Raw genomic sequence first — 16,919 nt, forward strand, 5'->3', positions numbered from 1 at the left:
GAGCTGTTGAGGAAGAGCTTTGTGTGTGTCTTTCTACCATTCCTGCCAGGATATCCATTTTGAGTTCATCGAAACAGGCCCAGGTTTCACACTAAGTGAACTATATTTTATACTATATGTATTATATGTACTGTTTTAGATGTCATTTTGGTTGGTGGTGTGCCCCAGGATTTTGTAAATGTAAAAAATGTGCCACGGCTCAAAAAAGGTTGAAAATCACTGATTTAAAGTTCTTTCTTACAACAGATTTGACAGTAATATGAAATCTGGATAATTTCTGAAAATAACTAACAGAATCTTGAGAAAAGATAAACCAATTGCTGTAGTTTACAGGACACGACAGAAAGTATCATTCCTGCTGCAATACTTCACTAGAAGAACAACAGTCTTCACCTTCCTAAGGAGTTTTGGATTATTCCGATTTATTCCCATAAAGACATCAAAGACCTGTTCATGAGGCTAGGTCTCTGTGCATACCAGTACACTTCTCCAGACCATTCAGGAACACAATTTTTATTTATTTCCCTGACTTTGTGCACAGGGACATGTAATTAATGTATTAAAATGTAACAACAATGTTTACTCCACTCCGAATTAGCGCTTAATCTTCTTCACCACAGAGATCAAATGCAAGGATATAAAAAAGTACAGATAAACAAATACAGCTCCAAAAAACTAAAACCTAAGAGCTTAGAAATCCAGCTATCTGTCCGAAATGTATAATCTCAGCCTTCATGTGTGTTGGCCAGTTCAAGCGGCTCAGCTTTGTTCGATGACATGTCACTATCCATCTTTATCTCGTGATTCCTGAGGTTCTTAACAGGGTTCAAGTCTGGAGATTGTACTGGCTATGATGATGTCATAATCTGGTGGTGTCTTTATTTTTCTCTCACACACGTGCGCGTGCACACACACACACACACACACACACACACACACACACACACACACACACACACACACACACACACACACACACACACACAAAATGTCCTTATTTAATTATTTGATTATTTGCTGAAGTGTCCTGATAGGGAAGGTGTGTTGTCATAAAACCGTTCGGTACACACATTCACCATCAACTAGTTGTTAATTAAGATGTATATTAGCAGTATATTGGCTCTTTATTGTTCATTATAAAACACTTACCTTTTCTAAAGTGAAGTCTTGTTTACAACCAATAAGCTAGTAGATTTGACTCTAATTGACCTGCACAGGTTCCGTATTCTAAAATTGCTTCCTCTTCACACATTATAGCACACAACTACTGAAATGAACCTCAACAGTACATGAACAAAGGAGGCACCCGTTGAAATATCTTTTGTTTATGAACCACCAAAGAGATGTTCAAACACATCCCAGAACTTGTCAAGTTTTCCAAGGCTGAGAACACATTTGCAGTCCGTACTTTTTAATAAAATACCGATTTTCCACCATGTTTATGTGGTTGTGATTACTACATAGACTGTATATATTGATGGACAGAGGTTCGTCCGTTAAAAGTGAAGCAAGCGCTAGTCCAGAGCCCCCTGGTGGCTGGCTGCAGTACAATGCGTAGCTCCGCCCATTCCCATGTATTTTCAATGGGCAAGTAACCAACTTTCTATGTCACTTTTCTCACCTAAAACAAATTTTGCATCCACAACTTTTTATTCGAAAAAATAGCTTTCAAGGTGCTTCACATCACACCATTTTTCTTTTTCCCGAGAAATTATTTTCTTTAATGTTATTTTAATAAATATAAAAGGGGCGTGGTTACACTTTGATTGACAGTGCAGCCGCTTGCAACCTCCTTCAACATTTCATTTCATTCAGAGCATAGGCGCCGATTTATGTTTCTGCCGGTGGGTGCTCTAAAAAGTTTAAAGCCCGACCCTCGACGCCCAAGATAAACCTTATGCAAAAAACATAGCCTACGTGACTTTTTGCCCTATGGATTTGGAAAAAGTAGTCAAACGCATGGATTTCAGCGCCATGTATTCTTCTGTAGCCTAACAATATAAATGGGTAAAACACCATAAGAGCTCTCTTACGGGTCCATTAAACCATACAATTTGTTAACTTTGTGCATGTGCATCCATCCGTAACCAGATCTGAAGTCGTAATGACAAGTTCACGTTCCCACGGTGACATAAACACATTTTCGATACCTTTATCAAAATAAAAGTCTTTTGCATCTAAGACGGAAGGTGGCATAAGCCTCTATGAATTATTCAAATAATAAATGATCATTTAGGCACATATCAAATTAGGCACAAATGAATGTAAATAATACTACTTCCATAGGGTTATTTAGGCTACAGGTTGTTTATGTCAAACAATGTCAGAGTAGGTCTGAAAAGCCAGGTTTAATTTTGGCCGGTAAAAATATGATGGTAATATGCTGGTAATTATTTTCATCTACCAGTCATGTTGGCTGGTAAGCCAAAAAGTTAATGTCGAGCCCTGGATGCAGAGTTTGAGGATTCAAACGCACGAGGGGGTGAGTGCAATCAATAATCTTTACTGAAAAGGTTCGGTAAACAGGTAGGCAGTTCAAAAACAAATAAAACAATATCCAGTATGGGAAAGGCAGTAGAGGAGTCCGATGGTCACAGTCACAGTCCAGGTTCGATGCACGGCAGGCAGGTCAGATATAGAAGTACCGGCGAGGAAGAGGCAAAAGAGTCGTCGTTGAGGCAGGCAGGATGGTTCGATGCACAGGTAGATGATCTGAAGTAATAATCAATTCCACCAAGATGATTTAGAAAAACGACTCGCATTAACTAAGGCCAAGTGCACAATCCAACGCAAATTCGACACCACCGTGGCTGTGAGACACGTACGCCGCCAGCCAAACAAGTTATAATCGGCCATCTAATGCTGTTGTTACACACACAAAGCATACAGGTCCACGCAGTAAAATGCAGTCAATTAACCATCAACACATAGGCCCACACAGCTACTAAATATCAAAATTGGATTTGTTTTCACTCACCATTGACGCTACTTCTTTATGAGGAAAGTGGCACTCCTCGCAGCAGTGCGCTTGATGAATTCGTCTGCGATTACATCCAGATTCCTATTTCTTGATACATCCTTGTGAGTGTTCAATACAGCAATATGGGTCAGTCTTGCTTGCCCCATCGTGGACCTCAAATAAGTTTTAAGTCGCCGCAGGCCTGAAAATGACCTCTCTGAACTGCAGGATGTTACTGGGACAGTCAGTGCGAGTTTCACTAGTTTGGTCATCTCTGGCAACATGATTCTCAGGTGCTCTCCCTGATTGCCTTTTAGGAAGTCCACTACATCTTGAAAAGAAGCTAGGCGAACTCCTCGTTGCTTTGCTAAGTCAATGCACATATCACGATGCAGCCTGAGCCTTTTCTCATCCAAATCATCCCTATAGAACTCCATGATGCTTTTGCAGTCACCCTTCCCGATCAGAAAATCCTCAACATCTTGCATGCGTTCGAATACAGAAGGACTAAACCTGCAGTCCAGGCATGTTGACGCTGTATCCATGATCTCAAAGAATTGCTGTCGGTACATTGTTTCTGGTGTTTGAAAGCAGTGCGGCAAACCTCCATCTTCCAGTCGGCGGGGTATTTTTCTTGGCCTTGGCACAGCTGGGCTCTCCAAATTCAAGTCATGTGCTGCTGCAGTTGTGTTTTCCCAAAATCCTTGGAATCCTTCTTCACGAAGACACTTTATGTCTTCTCTGAGCGTGTCAACCATCTGCCTAGCTTTCTGTAGGTGCAAACTCCTCTTTTGGAGTGCAGCATTGACTGTTTCCATGCGAGAGAAGAATTTCAGCATGAGTTTCAAAGAGAAAAAAGTGCTAAATTTCTGCAGGTGCAAAAGAAAACCGTAGGCTTTACCTCCTGCGTCACCTTTTTCGTTCAGAGACAGGTCCTCCAGAAATTCCAGTAGCGCGCTGTAGTTGGAAGCAATGGCTTGTAACGAGGCCGTTGTCATGGTCCAGCGCGTCGGGCATAACGGTTTCAAAGATGATGCGTCTTTGCCTTGAAACTCTTGGAACCAGGTGAGTCGCTTTGGGGAATTTCTGATGAGTGTTACCATGTCACGAATAAGTACCATGAAGTTCCGACATGGTGGAATGTTTTGGGCGACATCATGCACAACCAAATTCATAACATGAGCAGTGCAATGGATGTACTGTGCTCGGGGCTCCAGCTCCCGCATGCGAGCCTGTAGACCTGTTCTAATGCCAGACACATTTGACGCACCGTCATAGCATTGTCCTCTGCATTTACTGACTGGCAGTGAGAATCTAACCAAAACGTCTTTTAAAAGCTGAAAAAGGGTTTCTGCTGTCGTTTTTGATGTCTGATAAAATCCAAGAAAAAGTTCCTCTGGTTCCAGATCTTCAGTCACAAAACGGAAGCAGATAGACACCTGCTCTTTGACCGTAATATCGGCGGTCTCATCCATAATCACAGAGAAAAACTCAGCAGACTTAATTTCTCCAATTAGCGTTCTCATCACATCATGGGCCATAATTTCAGTCATCTCGTTGAGGATGTCATGAGATAGCCACTTGCTCTCCTTCCGAGCCAGCCATGACTGTAACTCCGGGATATCTTCTGCACGTAAGTTTAGCAACTGTATCAAATTGGAAGCCTGGTCTGTTTTTCCTCGAATGGCCAATCCCTGACACGAGACATATTGAATAGACGATAGGACAGCCAACAAAGCTATTCTGGCATCAGACATCTGCTTTAGTTTTCCAGCAGAAATAGAAGCGGCAACATTAACACCTGCATTAGCAGCAGCAACAATGCTAGCAGCAATGCGATGCAAATTTGACTTTTCATGAGATCTGAATCGTTCCAGTGCTTTAGACCAGCTGGAAAAGCCATCCTGTACAAAACCTTTGAACGATTCTTGATCGTGTGTTGTTGATGGAAGCGGAGCATTCATTTTTTTAGCAGTTGTGCAAACTTCACAAAATACCTTGTCTTTGGTGGTGGCATATGCTATCCACGGGAATTTCGTCTTCCAACTAGCCTGAAATGACCGTCCTTTTTTCCGCACACCTTCACTGCTTTGGTTATCTTCGTTAGGCCTACCGTTAGTTGACTGGGCACTTGTGGAAGTTTGAGCATCGCTTGATGTTTTTTTGGGGGGTTTTATCAGAAATCTCTCCATTTCGTAAGCCAGCTGCGCTCTACATTGGCGGTTAAACGGTTTAAATCTTCGTGGGTGCTCGGCAATCTCCGTGTGTGCGGTTAAATCTCCGTGGGTGCTCGGCAATCTCCGTGGGTGCTCGGGCCCCGAAGCACCCACGGTATCGGCGCCTATGATTCAGAGTAGCTGTAGGCTCGGCTGTAGTGGTGTTCTTTTGTCAGGCAACTCATATTTGTTTTATTTGCTGTTATTACTTTACATTTATATATTGACAGTCATGTCGTGTTGTGCTGTTGATTGTACTAACAGGCCATCTCAGGGGAGCTCTGTGCAGTTTTTTCGGTAAGTGAATATTAACTTAATATTAGCTAGCGAACTCATTAAAATGACGGTAGCGATAGCTTAACCGCTAACGTTAGAAAGTTAACTTAATTTGACAGTAATCTATAGATTTTCGGCAAAAGTAAGTGGTGGGATGAATTTAGGTCTTCGGGCAAATGTTGAATGGTTTGGGGTGGGTGGCCTACGGTGGAGTTCCTTTGTAACCCTGCTGAACACACTGTTGCACTCCAGGCCTGCCCCCAATGTTTTAGTCTTTCATGTTGGAGGTAATGATTTAGGTAAGATAATAGGTTATAAATTGGTTAGACTGATGAAAGACTACCTAAAAGTGATGCATGAGCTGTACCCCACTGTAAAGTTAGTGTACTCGTGCATCACCCAGAGACGTGTATGGAGGTATGGATCGCCACCTAGGATTGATCATGCACGTGTCTGGATAAACAATGTCATGTCCACATTTGTGGGGACTGTGGGAGGGTTATCTATTTGGCACCTTGAAATTAAGCATGATTGGCCTGGGATGTTTTTAGCAGATGGGGTCCACTTAACGGACTCCGGACATGACATTTTCAATTCAAACCTCCAGGGGGGCATTAAGAGTGCACTTGAAAGTTTAAATTTGTGATGTATTGATTCTTCCTTTTGTTTACAGGTGGCGGTGGTGCAGGAAGGGGGGCTCGTCCTCCTCCTCCTTCCTGCACCACCGCCACCGCCTCCACAGTTGATCTACGCTCCTGACTGCACCAATGTGTAAAGTAAGTTTTATAACCTAACACAAATTCAAAACTGTCTTTTCTGTTGTGTGTAATGCTATAAAAGTCTACATTCTTACATTTAGTCATTTAGCAGACACTTTTGTCCAAAGCGACTTACAAAGGAGAGAACATTCAAGCTACAGGAATAGAAAACATAGTGTAACAATAAATACTATTTTACATGGGAGAAGACATCGTGCAGAACTGTAAGTGGAAGTTAAGTACTGGAAGAAGACAGAATTAGGAAGGAAGTTTTGATGTTATTTATATTTTTCACATGGTGGTGGTGGTGGTGCAAGAAGGGGGGAATTTATCCTCCACCTCTTTCCTGCACCACCACTGCCATCACCAGAGATGAGTCCGCCATCACCGGAGCTGAAGGTCTACACCACCGCCATCACCGGAGCTGAAGGTCTACACCACCGCCATCACTGGAGCTGAAGGTCTACACCGCCATCACCGGAGCTGAAGGTCTACACCGCCATCACCGGAGCTGAAGGTCTACACCACCACCACCGCCATCATCAGAGCTGAATGTCTACACCACCACCACCAGAGCTGAAATCTCTCAAAGTTTATGACTAACCCCCCTTGGCAAACACAATAAAACCTGTTTTTTTTATTGATATTGTTATTATTTTTGCTTAATGTAGGATTACCAGCCTTATAAAACCGTTCACTGGTTATTTGTACTTGTTACATTGTTAAATTATATAATCATAACCCATGTGTAATGTGAAGATGTCAACATTTGAATAACAGAGGTTTTGATAGCAAGTGAACACTTAAGTAATTCATTTTTATTGTAAGTTTCCAATGCATACAGTCCAACCTAGTCCAGCAACATTTACAGTGAAGGCACGTGAGAATAGTTTAAGTTTGAGTTCAGGGATATACTGCCAAGTTTAAAATGTGAAACATGTTTCAGTAACATGAGTAGCAATTTGCACCATTCAATGTTACGCTCGACATGTCCAATGTGGTTGTTCCTGTCACAGTGGATAAGATGGACGTTCGGGGACTGGAGAAAACACCTGGGCAATTCTGCCTAAAAGAAAAGGTAAAGGTTTGTAGCTGATCAGTTTTGTATGCTGTTAATGGCTCAGCATACAAAACTAACGTTATTAGTATTATTATTTTTTTTGTCTTTCAACGCGGACATTTCATGACTCCCGTCAATGTTCACGACAGCAGCTCGTCCATGTTTTAAATGGATTAAAGTTTAAACCATACAAACATCGATTCACTCTGTTGAGGTGGCATATTAAGACAATTTGAAAACAGCAAAATAAGCTGAGCCGGCAGACTTGTGTTCAGACTTTATAGATACAGTCAATAGTCTATATATACAGTCTATGATACAGTCTAAGTGGGTGCTAACGTCAATCTTAACTTCACCAACTAGCTATCGCTACTATGAAGGTTAGCTTCTATGCTATCTAACGTTAACGGTAATGTCAATTAAGTTATTAGCTGGTAAACTGGTGTCTACAATCAAAAAATATAAGCTGTCTGAGGTGTATTTCACAAACACAGACAAGAGGTTTGTTTTACATACGAACTGGGCACTGTAGTTTCAGCCAGTTTAGCCCCAGAGAGTCGGACTCGGCCTGTGTGTGTGGTGGGGAACGGACGGAGAAGGGGGCGTGTTTCACTCGATAAGGGGCGTGTTTCACTCGATGAGTGGGCGGGTCTGATCGCGACCTCCTCTTCACTGCGCATGCTTCAGATTCTACTGCGCAAGCGTACTTCGAACTGGCTCCAAATTTTCAAAGATGGCGTCGCCTCGGTTGCTTCAATTCTATAGAACACAGCTGAATGGAGCCACTCTGTCCATCTATATATACAGTCTATGGATTACTAATAAAGAGCCAATATACTGCTAATATGCATCGTAATTAACAACTACTTGATAGTGAATTTGTGTACCTTAATATAAAGTGTTACCAACTGTTCTTGTTTGTCATGAAAACAAGTGCAGACACACACACTCACAAACTATTTCTCTCTCTTTCTCTCTCTCTCTCTCTCTCACACACACACACACACACACACTCACTAAGGTTGCTCTGGAAACAGTGAGGAGGTGATTGATATGCATTTATCCAACATTCCAGATGTTGTACATAATTAATTGATTCTGAAGTAGCCTGTGGAAAATAAACTAATGCTTTTTAGCAACGATCCTTCTGTCTTTGTTTCCTCCTCTGCAGTCAATGAATAACACTGCACACAAACAGTGCAAAGTACAGTGTGTATACAGGCATCATACGGACAGAGATATTTACAGTGATTTCCTTGCAACTAGCCTACACCACCTGTAATCCAATTATAATTCCAATATGCTGGTCAGCGTTAGGATTACTGATGGAATAATTTAAGGGAAAGTTGTGAGAACATGACTATAGTTGAAAAATAAAAACCTCCAGACATTTTTAGGTAATCCGTGCAGGACGGTACAAACTCTTCCTGCCTGTTGGTTTAATAAAGTGGTTATATTGTGTCAGTTTAACACTGCTGAACCCCTTTTACACACTCACAGCATGCTGATGTTTTAAAGCGTAATGTAGGCAAACATATCCTCTTTTCTCTCACTATAGTTTGCTTCTGATTGAATTTTATTTTAAGTATATTTGGAATGTTGGCATGCTGAGAATAGACCACAGTGGTAAAACCAATTCTGTTAAAGTCATGTAAAACCATGTCCCGCTGGTTCATCCCTCCTGAACGCCGTCTTTGTCTTGGGTTGTTTTCCTGATGTGTGATCCAAGAATACAACTGCAATTCCTAAATTTTTCGTCCTAACAATAATTATTACCTTATAATATAAAAAATATATATACAGCTCCAGAAAAAATTAAGAGACCACTTCAGCATTTTCATTTTCTCTTATTTTATTAGTTATGTCTTTGAGTTACATGAATTTCTGTATTCTTTTATTGTATTCTATAAACTACTGACAACATTTCTCTGTGTTGGAATTCAATAAACAATGGAATGGCTGCCATACAGAGATAAAGATTTAAGAAACATGTGGAGTTGTCTCTTCATTTTTTTCGGAGCTGTATTTATATCCAGCAGTGGCTCAGTCCAGCAGTGGCTCAGTCAGTAGGGGCTTGGACTGGGAATCGTAGGGTCGGCGGTTCAAGTCCCCGAACAGACTTGAAATATGGAAAGTGGACTGCTACTTGGAGAGGTCCCAGTTCACCTCCTAGGCCCTGCTGTGGTGCCCTTGAGCAAGGCACCGGACACCTTCAATCCCCCCTCCCCATTGCTCCCCGGGCGCTGCACAATAGCTGCCCACTGCTCCTAGTACTAGGATGGGTTAAATGCAGAGGACCAATTTCACTGTGTGCTCTGCTGTGTGCATGTATGTGACAATAAAGAGGGTTTCATCCTCCGATTCTATCTAAATATATATGTCATGGGTTTTACCAATAATCCAGAAGATTGAGTACTCAGCAGAACTATATATTATATGTCACCTGCAGTTGATACACTTTTTAAAAAGCTTCACGTTATCCCAAAATCACTGAAGTAAAAGAAACACATCCCACAATAGAGATATTGACTTTTAGACCGGGTCTGGGTGTTTTATTGAAGTCAACAACACAGTGACATTGAGAGTTTTTGCTGACACAGCGCGCTGATCCTCCTCTCTCTGGAGACCCGGGACGTCCACAGACCCGGAGGAGTCCTGCCTTGAAGAAGGAGCAGATATGTGTTTTCTCTTTGCATTATGTAAGAGTTCAGCATATGTTAACTCTTTAAGTGTCTATTGCTTTTTTTGTAATCTTAAGATACTTACATAGACCGAAACACAGACGATTATCTCTGCAGCTCTCCTCCAGAGGTAAGCCTGGATTTGCAGCAGGAACACTGTGTCTCTGGAGGAGAAATGGAATGTGCACATTATAATGAGCAACATGTATCATTGAAATGAGAAAAGTAAAAAGTAAGACTTGCAGGAAATGTCTGTGACTGTTATCATTGATTGTTACCTCTGTCTGATCTCCAGCTTGTCCTGCAGGTCCGATGGGAGCATTTCTTCTGTGTCGTCAAGGTAACCCTGCATGTGCTGCACTGTATGTCAGTCTGAAGCTCCAAAGCTAGTTCACATTAAAATGTTACATTGCCTGTCAATATTATACTCTACTCTACAGTTTTTTCCACAGCGAATTGCAGCAGCGCAGGTGGTGGAGGAAAGAGGAGAAAAATATATAAAATGTAGAGTAAGATGAACAATATTTCAATTTTGAATCAGTTATATTACATGGAGAACCCGTTATACACAAAAAAATATTTTCTCGTACCGACTGTGGTGTCCACAGGGAGTGGCCGCAAAACTAAAAAGCACGTTTACATTTGTTAAATCAGTTATGATATAAAGGCAAAGCATATGAGTGAAAATATTTTACTTTTACTTGTATTCATGTTGGAATTCCACAGTGAACAGCAGCAGCTCAGGTGGAGGAGTGAATAAAAGTAAGGAAAGGTTAGTAAAACATTATTTGATTCATTAAATAAACGACAGATTCTATATGGACGAAAAAAGATGTACAATGCAATAACACATATTTCAGATTTCAGACTGCGCTGTATCATCATGTTTACATTCAGAAGCTCTTACTTACCTTTTTCATCCAAAGTAAGCAGCTGCGTGATATATAATAATAACAATAATAATAATAATAATAATAACAATAATAATAATAATAATAATAATCATCATCATCATACAATAATACTATATAAACATACTTCCTCTACAGGACAGAAGCTCATACTTAACTTTTTTTTTTTCCCTCTGTGAACAACAACAGCTCAGTTAGTGGAGTGATTTAAGAGTGCTATAAGGGCAAATATAGTTAGTAACACAAGTTATCTTTGAATTATTGAATATGAATAATATAATGTATTTTATATAGATACTATACCTTTTTTGGCCAAATTATAGGGATGGAATGGATAGTTTGAAGTGATGTTGTATGAGGTCATTCTCCATAGTCTGTTTTTCCTTTAGTAGATTAAAGTCGGCATGTACCGACTTTGTAGAAGCAGGCAGGAAAACAACAAGGAAGTAAAGCCATGTTCTGCCGTGTACCGGGGCAGCCGCAACAGTTATTGTGTGGCTTTGGTGAATCCAACTACTTGAAGTCACACAATAAGACAAACTAGCTAACAGATGATGGCAGAGCTAGACCGACAGCTCCTGAGTTCTGCCAGGGAAAATGATTGTTGTGATTGGAGTTGTTTAGTTTCCCGTTGGAAAGAGAATATAAACTGAGTTAGATCTGATTTTTGGGAGGTTTGTTTTGGTTCAATAAAGTTTCCTCATGTTGCATGTTATTTAAGTTGAAGGTGTCCAGTGCATTGCCTGTCAATTGGGGAGTACAGGTGCAATCAGAGTAAAGTGCCATGTCTTCTCTTTGTTGCTTTTGTCCTGCTTCTTCTTACATCAGTGCAGTGGTTTGCAGTGATGTCTTCCGTTTGACCTTGAGAGCAACAGGCTGAAAAGAGACTTCCAGGAGCTTCAAAAGTGTTGTCAGCTTCACTGTGAGGGCCTGACATGAGGGCGAGTCAAGCAAACCCACCATCAGGGTGAAGACACCAAGGTGAAACGTCAATCCACTGTGCATATAGATGAGAAGATGTTACACCAAAAAACCCCATTCCAAGATGCATCCTGGGGTGTTTGCAGCCCTACCAGACGTAAAGGCTACCTGGGGCATTGCCTGCCCTCATAATTAAAGAAAGAAAGATTGACCTAAAATTAATAAGATAGTAAAAAAATCCCAAGGCAAGAAGCTTCCTGGGGTAATGGAACCATCGCAAGACGCACAGACTACCTGAGGCTTTGCTTGCCCAGCCAGACACGAAGGCTAGCTCCACCATGTAGAAAAGTGTTAATCCAATAGGAGCAAGATGCTACCTGGACCCTCCCCACAAGACACTCAGGCTACAAGGAGAATCATTGTTCCAAGCGTGAAGAGGAAGAGAAGGGCAGATATTGCTCTGATGTTTCAAGAAGGATTATCAGCCCATCCATCTTGGACTCAATCCGAATCCCTTTCCTCGGACCACTGCAGCCTCTTCGCAGCAGATTTCTCTTCCTCCTCCTCCTCCTCCTCCTCCTCCTCCTCCTCCTCCTCCTCCTCCTCCTCCTCCTCCTCCTCACTGTCTTCCCTGCATCTTTTTGTGGAGTAGCCGGGGCAAGAACTTGAGGAAGATCCAGGAACGACAGAATCTTCGGGCTCCTCGGAGGAATCTTCAAGGGAGCATGGCCCGATATCCTCAACATCAAGGACAGGGATGTTGCGTCCGACAATGTATGATGGCTCCTCAAAGTACCTGTGAAACAACTCCTCACGAGCAGGGTTATCATCATCATCATCTGAAGGCTGTGCATCATAGGGAGGGTCAGCATAAGAGGCAGCCTGAGGGTAAGCATAAGGATTAGCCCAAGGAGCATAGTAAGGGTAGGTAACGGCGTAGGGAACGGCGTAGGGAACGGCGTAGGGAACGGCGTAGGGAACGGCGTAGGGAACGGCGTAGGGAACGGCGTAGGGAACGGCGTAGGGAACGGCGTAGGGAACGGCGTAGGGAACGGCGTATGGAACGGCGTAGGGAACGGCGTAGGGAACGGCGTAGGGAACGGCAACGGCGTAGGGAACGGCGTAGGGAACAGGAGAAGGAGCAGCAGGAGGAGGCTCCTCACTGTCTCCATTACCTCCATGAGGCTCAGCCTGAGCCTCCTGAAGCCCGTCCACAGCCGCTCCAACAGCACCGAACGCTTCCTCATCACCAGGCAGGACCGGGACCTCGGGAGGAGTCGCAGCATCGGGGCGAGCGTTGGTCACAGGCCACAGGGAGTCGCCTGAGGAACAAGACATGTACTTGTAAAACGTTCTGCACTCCTATGAAACATACTCAATCAGTTGGTCTGAAGGCCTCAATAATCAGTTTGACCAGAAACATTACAAGCACTTTGTAGAAGCCACCAGTTAACAGGGCCCCCTTTGAGAATCAAATTGTGTGCAATCCAGCTCCTGTTATTGGACACATTATGACAGTATAGTATAGAGATGTGATAATGCATGACCAAACACAGGTAAGGTGCTGTTGTATAATCATCGGGATATTTTTTAAAGTTTTGTTTTGCAAGTTAGTGTGGCATATTTGTCTGCCAAATCTTAAAGAAAGATTTGACAATTATAATTTAAACAGCAAGAGGCAACTATATGTAACTATTTATTAGGATATTTAAAGAAATTGCAAATGCTAAAAATGCTATGTAGGTTTAGCCTAATCATATACATTTATATATGTCCTTTAATGAGCACAGCAGCAGTGACTGGGACTGTAGAGCAGGTGGTTAAGGTTGAGATGTATTTCGTTTTACGACATGCTGTCTCTTCTCAGAGAGTCAAAATAAGTGGATTAAATAACACAATAATCCTGCTCTGCCTCTGAAGACATATCTGAGAAAACACATTGTTCTAAAACACTGAGATTCGGTCAAAAGTTTTGATGGGCACGAACCTGCATGTGCAATTACGCACGCTTCAACATTCTTACCTTCATTAGATCGCAATTAGCTTCTCCAAAAGGACCCCAGTGATATATAGGCCTATGTGCGTTTTGGCTCTCTTGGCAAGGATAGAAAGCATATTGGACTCTGGTCGCCATTCTTAGTCTTAATACTAAACCATGTTTACGTATCTTACTGATTTGAACTCTGAATGACTAAAAACACATTTATAAATACATTTGACATGAAATGAAATGAATATTTACCAGCAAAGCCAGTGAACCACCGTGTGGCACGGGTCAGCAGGTGCTCATCCGCAGGGGGACCAGACGAAGCCATGTTTCCAGCTGGTAGTTTTCACTGTAGATTTACTGAAGTTGTTTCTAAAGCTCAGTTATCCAACAGTTGGTATGCAGGATCAGAAATCCAAGGTTTCAACCCTCCAGTTTTCCCAGGTGAGCTGGTGTCAAGTCTGAGTGCAAATGACTGATTGACGCTCTGCAGCCGTGTATACCCTCGGGAGAAAATCACGCTCTGTTGCCTTGACTTTCACTTTTCACTTTGTGCGTGAGCGAGTGTGAGCGATAATCATATACAGTAAATTGGATATGTAAATGGAGGTTTGTCAGTTTAAAGTAACTGTTTACACACCAAGAGCAGGATAATAAAAGTCAAACATTTAAAACCATAAATAAAACTACAAATGTCAGCACACAGTTAATGTTAATTAACAAACGGACAATATTGCATACAAATATATCTTGACATTTCTTTGCTGCTAAAGTGGATTTTTCGTTTCTTCATCGAGTAAATGTGTCTCTTCTGATCCTCGTGTATCTTGTGTTGCGTTTACGTTCAACTCGGGAATATTCAAGCAATCATGATTTATTCAAGTATGACTGCAAAGTTACAGTTCATAATACATATTAAAACAAATGCCATTCAACCATCAATTATTCGTTTTTGGAGATGTGAGAAATTAAAAGTAGCAACAGATAAAGCAGACGACGTATGTATTTGATCAAAAATATTTATTCAAATAACATTTATCTTACCCATGTCTGTCACTGTGCTGCTCTGTTAAAGGCATTTCTCACTGTAAAAGTCAACATTATCTCTTCAGCTCTAATTTCATAGTATTTACATAAATAAAGTCTCCATGATTGTTCACTCACTGTATCAAAAATCCACCTTTAACCGATCAAATAAAAAGAATCAGTGACCCGCTGAATCCGTTTATCGGCCAACCGTTTATTTGACTTCCCCCCTCTGGATGTCGCTACAGATCCAGCACACAGATCACTTCTCTCCTACAGCAGGACACTGAGCTCCCCTCAGTTTACATCTCTCAAGTTCCCATAGCCACTGTAATGAACAGTGGTGTGATGTTACTAAGTACATTTACTCAGGTATTCTACTTAAGTAAAACATTTAGGTACTTGTACGTTACGTGAGTATTTTCACATTATTTACTGTACTAAAGTTTGTACGCAAATGTTGTAGTTTTTACCCCACTACACTTATCTGACATATTTAGGTACTAGTGACTTTACAGATTTAGATGATTAATACAAAATATAAATTAAACAACATATTATTATATATCGTTATAGGTTCAGCTACTCAGTAATATATAGTCATTCAAACAAACCCCACTTTTACCAAATGCAACATTAAAAATGAAAATGCACCAATCGTTTTACTAAAATATATATTTTTTAATCTAGTGCTAAAAATGGTCATTTTCTATAATGAGCATTTTTGCTTGGTACTTTAAGTATTTGTTAATGCTTTTACTTTTTTGCTTTTACTTAAGTACCATTTTGAATGCAGGACTTTTACTTTTAACTGAGTATTTGTACGCTGCTACTTTTCATGAAGTAAATAATCTCAGTACTTCTTTCACCTATGGTAATGAACCATGTTGAACTCTATGCTAAGGATATTTTATAAAGTTTCACTGAACACATTTTTAACATTTATTTTGTCTTTTTAAAAGCGTTGATGGTGAGTGGTATTTTGCTTCTGCACTGGAACCGAGCTACCATGCAAATAATTCCCACCTGCTCGGTTACATGTAAATTAAAAAAAAAAAAATCTAGGCTTTACCTATCATAGTCTCTTTTAATTATTATTATCATATTTTAGTTGATTCTTTCCCATTATTTATATATTTCTCTATGGGGCCATGACAGGCAGTGGTAGAAAGTAACTATATACATTCACTGGAAAACTGTTCAAAAAAAAAAGTTCAAATTTGAGGTACATGTACATGTATGTTTGTTCTCTTCTACTCCATACTTCTACTTCACTACAAATCAAAGGGAAATATTTTTACTTCACTAGATTTACTTTAGAAATTAAGTTACCAGGTACGTTATACATTTAGAATCACCGCTTGGGAAGAATTTGGAAAAAATATGCTGCCATCCAACATTATATTAAAGTACCAATGAGTGTGTTGAGGAACATTTTTGCTAATTGTGTAGGTGTTTTTTTGTAAGAAACATTTCTCAGTTTCAGCTTCTGAAAAGTGAAGATTTGCATCATTTTGAGTTTTTTTCTGCGATAAATACATTTACTCCTTGTAGGGCCAAGCATAGGTGTCATTTACACCGGGGACATGTCCCCACCACTTTTAAAAAGTATAACTTGTTATAAATGAAATGTAATCAACAAGTAATCAACATGAACACTGGTTTATTTTGTACGAGAACATACATCTTGAGAACATAGGCACTACACACACAAAAAAGGTAATGTAAACTAAAACACATTCCTTCTTACTCAACTGACTCTATAATGACCAAAACACATGCCTGGGGCAATGTTCTTTGCCTGAAGTAAATGTTATGTTTTGGGTTTATTCTCTTCTCAGAGAGTACCAGAATGCATAGTTTACATGTAAAATCTTCTGGGGGAACATCCCCCCTGACCCTACAGGGGTCCAGTTTACAGACAAGTCATCTTTTTTACAACATGTCAGTTTGCAGGTGTGTGTCAGCGTGGAGAACAGGTGTGTGGAAGTCTCCTAAAAACACCCAGCGATGATTGGCTTCCTCAATCATTTCCACATATAACGGTTCCAATGACACCAGTCGGTGTAGCCTGACACTGAATTCTGTGTCTACAGGTGTTGCTAAAAAATAGTAGAGAAATTA

The 16,919-nt window shown here is 40.9% G+C and overlaps 1 protein-coding gene and 1 long non-coding RNA gene across 2 annotated transcripts; both read right to left on the bottom strand.

Moving 5' to 3' along the window:
- Positions 1–2,761: 2,761 nt before the first annotated feature.
- On the bottom strand, positions 2,762–4,651 carry LOC134858438 (zinc finger MYM-type protein 1-like). Its single transcript, XM_063874321.1, has 2 exons — positions 3,861–4,651; positions 2,762–3,767 (listed from the first exon to the last, which is right to left on the bottom strand). The coding sequence occupies exons 1-2, from the start codon at positions 4,510–4,512 to the stop codon at positions 2,986–2,988; spliced, it is 1,434 nt and encodes a 477-aa protein (XP_063730391.1). The 5' UTR covers positions 4,513–4,651; the 3' UTR covers positions 2,762–2,985.
- A 5,143-nt stretch (positions 4,652–9,794) lies between these two features.
- On the bottom strand, positions 9,795–10,871 carry LOC134858363 (uncharacterized). The gene is made up of 3 exons (XR_010164949.1): positions 10,229–10,871; positions 10,036–10,114; positions 9,795–9,928 (listed from the first exon to the last, which is right to left on the bottom strand). It is a non-coding gene; the product is annotated as an uncharacterized LOC134858363 (long non-coding RNA).
- Between the last annotated feature and the right edge of the window lie 6,048 nt (positions 10,872–16,919).

The sequence above is a fragment of the Eleginops maclovinus genome, chromosome 22 (genome assembly GCF_036324505.1).
Source record: "Eleginops maclovinus isolate JMC-PN-2008 ecotype Puerto Natales chromosome 22, JC_Emac_rtc_rv5, whole genome shotgun sequence".
In the NCBI taxonomy this organism is placed as follows: domain Eukaryota; kingdom Metazoa; phylum Chordata; class Actinopteri; order Perciformes; family Eleginopidae; genus Eleginops; species Eleginops maclovinus.

What these genes read in the sequence shown, in the direction of transcription:
- LOC134858438 (XM_063874321.1), bottom strand. Translation starts at nt 4,512, where the DNA reads ATGACTGAAATTATGGCCCATGATGTGATGAGAACGCTAATTGGAGAA. An exon ending in CGAAAAAGGTGACGCAGGAG is followed by an intron (nt 3,768 to 3,860) that starts GTAAAGCCTACG and finishes GCATGGAAACAG; the next exon opens with TCAATGCTGCACTCCAAAAG.